Raw genomic sequence first — 8,618 nt, 5'->3', positions numbered from 1 at the left:
CCTATCCTATCCTATCCTATCCTATCCTATCCTATCCTATCCTATCCCCCCCTCCTCGCATTACCACACCGGGACAGGGCCAGCCCCTCCCTTAGGACCTACCCGCGCTCCTCCTGCGGTATGACGTCACCGTGACGCAATCAGCGGCTCCGTGACGTCACACTAGCCCCGCCCCCTCCCCCCCACACACACCCGGAACAGGCGGTGATAAACAAACTCCGGGAACGTTCTCTCCCTCAGCTCCTCAATGGCTTCTCCCGCCCTTACCCGGCCCAATCCGGAAGTGCCTCGCTATTGGCCAGCACCGCGATGCTGAGAGCTCTCTGATTGGTCAGCGTGAGGAAACGGGGTGTGATTGGTCGGAGGAGAGCAGAGGCGGGGCCGAGCGTGCCGGAAATGGAGTGAGTGCACTTCCCCTTAGCAACAAGGCGGGTTGCAGCCGTAGGAGGAGCGGAGCAGAGCGGAGCGGAGGGCCTGGGCATGGAGGGGGGTAAGGAGGGGGGGCTGCTGTGACAAATGTTAGAAGGGGGGCGAGTAGGGGAGTTGGTGGTAATTGGCAGAGCGTGGGTAGTGGGAGTTTGGCAATGGGGGGGGGCTGTTGGTGATAGGTTCTTTAGCAATGGGGGTGGGGGCTGAGCCACGAAGGGGACCCTCAGCAATGGGTTATTTTGCAATAGGAGGGCGGTTGGTCCCTAGGTAGTGGGGCAGTCCTTGGAAATAAGGGGGTATCTGGGCGATGGGGGGGTCGTTTAGGAGTAGGGGGAGGGACTTATTAATGGGTGCCTTGGATATAGGAGGGGGGAGGGCTTGGCAATGGGTCCCATGACTATGGGGGGGGTTCTGTGGTAGTAAAGGGATCCCTTGGTAACAGGTTCTTTGGAGATGGGGAAGGTCCCTTGGCATTGGAGGATGGCCCTTAGTAATAGGGGTTATTGGGCAGAAGAGGGGTCCCTTGACAATGTTGGCAGGGGGAGTTAGCAATTAGGAACTCCCTTGACAGTTTAGGTAAGGGTTGAGTAATAGGCAGTGGATCCTTTTGCCATAGGGGTGACCTTGGTCATTGAAACCCCCTTGGAAATAAGGGGGTCCCTAGGCAATGGGGGGGGGGGGCGGAGGGTATTAGCTGTAGGTAGGACACTTGGTAATGCATCTCTTGGTAATGGGGGATCCCTTGGCAGGGGGTTTCTTGGCAACAGAAAGGAGTCCTTGGATATAGGAGTGCTGTTGGCAATGGGTCCCATGGCGGTAACAGGGTCCCTTGGCAAGGGGGTGTCCCTTAGAGTAGGGAGGCCCTTGATGATGGATCCTTTGGCAATGAGAGACAAGGAAGGGGGGCCCTTAGTAGTAAGGGGCCCTTAGCAGTGGTGAGGATGCTTGGGAATGGATCCCTTGGCAACAGGGGAGCCTTTGGCAATGAGTCTCTTGGCAACTGAGGGGGGGGTCCTTGATCATAGACCCTTCGGTTGTAGGGGTGTCCTTGGCAATGGGTTCATTGATAGTGGGGTGAAGGATTGGTAATGAGGCCCTTGACAATAGGGGGGCCCCCATCCCGCATCCCATCTCTCGTGAGACCTTTTGCTGTCCCTGGGTGAAGCTGGTTCCCCAGCTCTGCCATTCACCACGACCTCATGCTTAAGAGAACTGAGATACTCCAACAATTGGAGCCATTTAACATTTTCAATATCAAGTGAGAAAGGGCAACTTTTTTTTAACGCCCACCTCCTTTGCTCACAGTCTGCCTTGCTTTGCTGTTTTTCTGCCTGCCTGCCCCATTTTGAAGAACAAGGAGCTCCACAGGCCCTCTGAGTGCTGCCCCACAGAGCTGACATGGATGAAAAAGAGGAAACGCTGCAAGCAAAATGAGCTGAGCCTTGGATCCTGCAGCCTGTTACCCTCCTGGCTGCCACTGATATGCCAGAGAAGCATATCTTCTGCAGCACGGAGTAGCGATAAGAGTGTCTTTTACTGGTAATTCTCATACCAGGAGGAAGCCCACCCTCTGGGGTGGCTTCAGTTTCTTTGCGTGTGTCCGATGTCGGTGCAAGTTGCTTTTTTTGTATGACTTCTGCTGACTGCTCTGCTTGAAGAGGAGAGGACTTCCTGCAGATTTCCAGTAAGATTTTCTTAAAAAACAAAAACAAAACACTCTTTGGATGATTTTGTTTGGCTTCCTACCTGTCCTTCTTAGTCACTGCTTTCTGTCTCGGGCATTTGCACTGCAAATTCTCCTAATGACATTTTGCCTTTATGCAGCTGCCTGTATTTGATTCCTCAATGTACACAGAATGTACACAGGTTCTGGTTTTACATTGCCCTGTTTTGTTCTGACTGTCAGGCACCGCAGGATGAAGACATCATCCAGATGTTGCATTGCATCAAGGAGTTTTAGCATGGGGGTTGGACTGGGTGGTCTTCAGAAATCCCTTCCAACCCCTGCAGTTCTGTGATTCTGAGTTGTAAAAGCTCCTCCTGGGAGCTATTCACAGAAACTCCTGACCAGAACACTGGGGCTGCATTGTAACACTTCTGAAAAGAAATTTCTGTATCTCCGTGCACCAGGTGACTGTTTGCTAAGTTTGCCTTTTGCTTTGTTATTTGTTTTTGCATGTTGGCAAAGCAGTGAAGCGATTTAAGAAAATGCACCTTACAGCTGATGACTGTGAAGCTCTCAGGCAGAGCGCTGAAGGTTTATCCTCCCTGACACAGCCACTGAATCAAAGGCGAAGCAGAGGAGATGTCAACAGGGGCCTCCAACCCACTCATAGAACAAGGAGGCAACCAAGAGGTACACAGTTTGCTTCGGAGCCTGAGGGTGTGGGGGGAGTAAAACTACAGTAGAACAAAATGGATTTGGGTCATCTATCCTTGAGCTTGTGCTCTTGGAGGGGAATGAAATGTCAGGCAAGGTGAGTTCAAATGGGACTCAGGCATCAGTAAGACTTAGTAGGATGGCTTTTTTCTTTCCCTTTTCTTAGACAGTGCCTTGTGAATGAGATCTCTTTAAGCTTCACTTTCATGAGCATCTGGGAATTAAATGTGTTAAAATCAGCTTGTGATTTATTTTTTTTCCAGCATTTCCTCTTAGCTAAGCATCAGGATGTGTTGCAGACCAGGAGCAGGACAGAGTGGTCCTAGTGCACTCTTGGTGCTGACAAGTTGAATCAATGGGCTTCACAGATCAGAAAAGGGAGAAGCTGGGAGCAGTCTTTTGCCAAGCTTCAGTTTTGTTTATAGTCTCCAGTGCTTTCTAACGTTGCAGCCAGGAAGCGTTTGGCAGGAAATGACTGTTTATGGTCTTAAAAAGAGTCCCATCTCATTTAGCCTGCAGTTGGGGCAGCCTGATACAGGCTTGGTGATCTTCTCATGGTGCAGTGCTGGAATCAAACCTTGAAGTTACTGCCAAACTCCTTGTTAGCTCAGACAGTAGCAGTGTGCTTTGTGCTGTTCCTCTTGACTTCACTGATACTTTTCCTTTTTCCTTAGCCCAAGGGCAGCAGAAGAACATCATGGATTACTTTAAGATTTCTCAGACACAGCAGGCAGTTGCTGGTAGGACAAAAAACATAAGCATCAAGGAAGAATTGCTGGATCCTTTCTTTGCTGAAGATGATGAAAGTAACATCTCCAATGTGATGGAAACAAGTGGTGACTCCTCCTCATTTCTGGAGGATGAGTGCATGGAAAACTCAAGAAAAAGGCCTCTGTCTTCCACAGCTCCAAGCAGACTTCAGATAGAGAATGATTTGTGGGGTGAGCCTGAGAAGAAGGCAGTGGTGGTTCATCCTGAGCTCAGTCAAATCAAGCAAGAACTTGATGATGAAATAGAGATCGAGCCAGTCCCTGATGCACACTATGGGCTCCTGGGGACTCGCAACTGGGAAATACCTCAGGGAAGCATTGAAGATTTGCCTGATGAAGTCTTGAGGATCATCTTTGCTTTCCTACCAGTGACTGATCTGTGTCAAAACCTGAGCCTGGTGTGCCACCGCTGGAGGATTATTGTTAGTGACCCAAGGGTAAGGACTGCTGTGACATTGATTCGAGCCTGGCCTTTCTCTTACTGCCCTGCTCTTTCTCAGTCTTGTGGTTGCTGTATGCCTGTCTTTCTTTGTACCTTTAAATCCCTTGATTATTCCCTAGTCCTTTCTTACTAGATATTTTTGGCATTCGTGACCATAGTGAATACCTCCTCAGATGACAGCTTCAATACCAGGGTCACTTTACTTGAGCATTCTTCCCATACATGGAAAGAACATCCTGTAACACTCCACCAAATTTCCTTTCACTCCTTTCCTTGCACTTTGTCTTTTTTCCCCCCAGCTGTGATCATGCAGGAAATGCAGGTGCTGGACTGGGCCTTATCCTTTTACAGCCAGTGTGCATCACTGTGTGCACGTCTGCCTGCATGTGGTGTCTGCTGTAGGTCAGTTTTAAGAGAAGGACCTTCAATTCTGTTTTTACAGAGCTTCATTCACCTATGGTCAAGGCCCTCACATTGCAAACAGTTGTAAACCTGGTGTTGATCAACTTTTGCCCAGTCTAAGGAGCAAGATGTGGGAGGGCAGGGCTTCATAAGCACACAGATTTAAAGCACTCGGATCCCTCTCTGAGCAGATCTGTACAATAGAGCTGAAAACATACTCATTCCTTTAACACTTGGACACTTGAAGCCACACCAATGTCTCCCTGTTCCCATCACTCTAGAAATAACAGCCTTTTGTTGGCAGGCTATGAGGAACAAGTCTTTCTCTCTTCCCTTTTTTTTTTCTCTGTCTCGTGCTAGATACTTGTTTCCATCAAGCTCCAGGGACTGTTTGAACTCCATGTCTTCTTTGGAAGTCATGTTGATTAGCTTATTGCCAGTAGAAGCCTATTGTCCTGCCCTTTGAGATGAAAGCTGGTGGTGTATGTTTCACATTCCAGTTCATCCCGTGGAAAAAGCTGTACCATCAGTACTTGGTGAAGGAAGACATGGCTCTGCGCAGGGTTGAACAGATCTTGCAGGATTTTGCCATAACAGATCAGCGTGAAGAATGTATTTTGGGTCTCATCAGGTGAGTCTGCTTCAGCATTTTGTAGCTGTATATCCTCAGGCCTGCATTGCTTTGGGTCTTCTCCCATTTTATCCTGGTGAACTGCCAGGAGATAAACGGTGCTGCTTCCTGCAGGGTGGCCATGCTGGAATGAGTGAGACTCTAATTATAATCATCCCTTTCAGCATCCTTTTCACTTACATTCTGTGATCTGTCATTTCATCACTGCTTTTCCATCTCCTGATCAGCCGAAGTCTCAGCAAGGCTCAGCATATCCTTGCTTTAGCTAAAATGCAAGTATTTCATGGAGACTGTGAGATTTGTGCTCCTTTTCTTGGTCCCTCCCATCTACTGAGAGTTGTGGTTTTTTTCTTGGAGCACTGCAGACTGTCTGCCAGGGCTCAGCAGTAAGCCCAGCTTGAGTCCTTGATACAAACAAGTGTTCTGTTCAGATATCTGTAGACTAGAGAACAATTTTGTATGGCAGTTAAACGGTGCAAGAAGAGTCAAATTGGATTAAGAGCAGCGTGAATCTGTCTTCTGGAAGGAGAGTTTGAGACAGTGAGAAGGAACTTGCAGACTAGCAGCTGGCTGCAGTGAGGTATTTACGTACACATCCATGTAACAGAACTGTTAAGTGCTTGGCAACATGGCTTTATGCACAAAAACAGGCTGGAAATACAAGTTTCTTAGCTGTAGATGTCTCTGTTCGTTGCAGGGGAGTTGGACTAGGTGACCTTTAAAGGTCCCTTCCAACTCAACCAGTTGTATGATTCTATGATTCATTCAAATCCTGCGTCATTTGATGCCCAGGGGTATCCAAAGTGATAGCAGTTATTCCTCAGGACCTATAGCGTATCATCTTGGTTTGTGAGACAGCACAAGATGCTAAATGGCACTCAGCAGCTTTGTTTAGGGAGTTGGGCTTAGCCCTGGCATTGAAGGAAAGTGAAAATGAAGCTCCTGGACTGCAGACTTTGGACTCTTCAAAGATCTGCTTGAAAGAGCCCATAAGATAAGGCCCTAGAAGGAGGAAGGTCCCAGGAAAGCTGGTTAATATTCAAGGACAGCCTCCTCCAAGCTCCATAGTGGTCCATTCCAATGGATAGGAAGACATGCACAAATGCCAGGAAGCATACGTGGATTAACAAGTAGGTCCTGGCCACATACAAACATAAGAAGAAGAAATGCACAGAACATGGAAGCAGGGCTGAGTAGCGTGGGAGGAACAGAGAGATGTTATCCAAGCTTCCAGAGTGAGATTAGGAAAGCCAAAGCCCAGCTGTAATTGAAGCTGGTCAGAGATGTCAAAGACAACAAGGATTTCTGTATGTTGGTGGCAGAATAAAGAGTGGGGAAAACACAAGCTCACTGCTGAATGAGATGGGGAAGTGGTGATGGGGAGCTTGATGATCCTTGAGGTCCCTTCCAACCCAAGCCATTCTATGGTTCTATGATTTTCAGGCATGATGAACAAGAAAGTCATCAGGAGTAGTCTGCATGGATTCACCAAGGGACATGGGTGCTTCTTGATGTGCTTACTTGATAGGACTTATTTACAAATGCTTCTGTTCCCCTTCCATGCAGGTGTGTCTCTGCCATTCCCACCAGCAGGCACGTAGATCCCAGGGCAGTCCTCCTCTGTTTGAAGTGTCACCACCTCTTCTCAAGTGCTGAAGTCTGCATCACAAACAAACTGCCAGACTTACAAAGCAAGACAGGGGTAGGTTCAATGGTCATTCCTCTCCTTCACCCCACGGTTGTTGGTGCTTTAAGGTTAGATCTGCCCTCCCACATCTAGTTTTCCTTTGGAAGCTTTACCCTGTGCTGTTTGGGGGGATGGAATAGAATTTAGCTGTTGTGGCATTAGGATTGTTTCACTCTGACTAAAAACTCAAAGCTTTTTGCTCAGTCTTCCTTCTTGTTCCCAGCCTGAGAAAATGTGGGCCATCATCACAGCAATGGTGCTTTTCTCTGATGGTGTCCGTGACATCCAAAAACTGATGGCATGCCTGCAGAGACCCTGCTCTTCCCTCTCCTTTGTGGATGTGACTGAGACACTTTACTGCATTGCCACACTGCTGTATGCCATGAGGGAGAAGAACATCGCCATCACTAACAGGTCAGGAATGGAGAAATGCCTCTTTCAAGATGAGGCAATATGTGATGTACAGATCAGTGCTCGTGGGCAGTTCTGTTCTGTTGGCTGGGGCTCTGCAGTTCCCTGGTGCATGCAGTTTCTCAGGAACACTGAGGATGAAGTAAGGATTAAGAACACACGTTCATATAGGAAGACTGGCAAGGAGCTGCACTGGAAAACAAATCAGTAGCCAGAAAAGAGGACAGTTTTGTAAGCTGCTATCTGCAAGGCTGAACACAGAAGAGTTCATCCTTTTTTTTTTAAATTCAACCATGGGCCATATGCTCATGCTACCAACCAGGAAAGTCAAGGTGCTCATTTGGCCTGTCAGTGACAGCTAATTGCTGGCTAAGATAATTAACTTGAGTAAAAGTCTGCTGAAGATGTGGCAGGCAGAGGGTGTCATTCACATGTGGTCAAAGTCACCCTTGTCCCATCTCCTTGGAGCACATGAGCAGAAATATGAATGACCACCTCTCTTCTGCCACTGTCTCTTCAAACCACACAAGATTTATGATTTAGCTCAGAGGGATTTAAATAGCCTCCTAGGAACTGTCTTGTTTTGATATCTTGGCCTATTTGCAGCTCCTAGAGCAGCCAGTGAGTCTGAGAATTCAGTTAATTTAAAGCCATGGAGTTGCTTTGCTCCTCCCTTTGCACTAACAAAGCATTGTGAGGCACTATCAGGGCTAACACACTTGTGTGACATGACTTTAAGGCAGTTTCTGGAACTGATTCACTTCACCCAACCTAACCCCAGATTCTGTCTCAATCTGCCCCACACTCTGTTACTGGTAGTGGTTTGGAGAACACAAGGATCCTGTGGACTCTGATCCCAGGTCATGTTTGCATGGCAGGCACAAAATGTGCAAACCCAAAGCAGAAATAAGTCAGAGGCCACAAACAGAGCTGCCCCTGTGGTGCCTTTGTGGTCACTTTTCAAGGTATAATGTGCTGCACTTTGAAATACCAATATTGCCCCTACAACTCACAAAGCATTCAAGATGTTGCTGTCTTCCAGGTGGCTGCAGAAGTTTCATCTGTAACTGGTGATTCCTTAATGATAGATTCCCTCTTTTCCTTCCTGCCAGGATCCATTACAGTATTTTCTACTGCTTGTATCTGATGGAAAATGCTTCTGTGACTGCACCACAGATGGTAGAAGAGGGGACGCCGTCTTCACAATGCAGGCAGGATTTCTGGTCCAGGTAATGACACTACAGGTGATCCAGGCAGTGTGCAGTGAGCCCTGGATGCAGAACAAACATCTCATAGCAAAGCCTGGTTGACAAGACTGCAAGATTCATAAGGATTACCACAGGACCTTATTCTGCTTCTTGTCACCTTCTGCCTGAATTCTTAGGGGAAAGCCTTAAATCTGTGAAGATTAAGTTAACTGAATTTAGAAGTCTTTGTTCTGCGTGTTGGCAGAACACAGTGATGGC

The 8,618-nt window shown here is 47.7% G+C and overlaps 2 protein-coding genes across 7 annotated transcripts in view; one reads left to right on the top strand and one right to left on the bottom strand.

The window, feature by feature from the left end:
- Positions 1 to 231, bottom strand: part of ANKRD16 (ankyrin repeat domain 16) — a 17,155-nt gene extending 16,924 nt beyond the window's left edge. For 2 of the 4 annotated variants that reach the window (XM_042872806.1, XM_042872802.1), the window contains exon 1: positions 103 to 186. The gene's annotated coding sequence lies outside the window, so the exon portion shown is untranslated. The other 2 variants (XM_042872803.1, XM_042872804.1) reach the window with 2 other exon arrangements.
- Positions 232 to 405: 174 nt separating this feature from the next.
- Positions 406 to 8,618, top strand: part of FBH1 (F-box DNA helicase 1) — a 24,685-nt gene continuing 16,472 nt past the window's right edge. The window contains exons 1-8 of one of the 3 annotated variants that reach the window (XM_042872583.1): positions 406 to 490; positions 1,781 to 2,113; positions 2,621 to 2,785; positions 3,484 to 4,016; positions 4,924 to 5,054; positions 6,621 to 6,756; positions 6,965 to 7,155; positions 8,265 to 8,381. In XM_042872583.1, the coding sequence (XP_042728517.1) occupies position 2,113; positions 2,621 to 2,785; positions 3,484 to 4,016; positions 4,924 to 5,054; positions 6,621 to 6,756; positions 6,965 to 7,155; positions 8,265 to 8,381 (1,274 nt within the window). In that variant the 5' untranslated portion in view covers positions 406 to 490; positions 1,781 to 2,112. Of the gene's footprint in view, positions 491 to 1,734; positions 2,114 to 2,617; positions 2,786 to 3,483; positions 4,017 to 4,923; positions 5,055 to 6,620; positions 6,757 to 6,964; positions 7,156 to 8,264; positions 8,382 to 8,618 lie in introns of all 3 variants that reach the window. The other 2 variants (XM_042872586.1, XM_042872584.1) reach the window with 2 other exon arrangements.

This window comes from Lagopus leucura, unplaced genomic scaffold (assembly GCF_019238085.1).
Source record: "Lagopus leucura isolate 7727_CA_CO unplaced genomic scaffold, USGS_WTPT01 Super-Scaffold_100008, whole genome shotgun sequence".
Lineage (NCBI taxonomy): Eukaryota > Metazoa > Chordata > Aves > Galliformes > Phasianidae > Lagopus > Lagopus leucura.
Note: the sequence above shows the minus strand (reverse complement) of the source record. Positions and strands in the feature narration are given on the sequence as shown.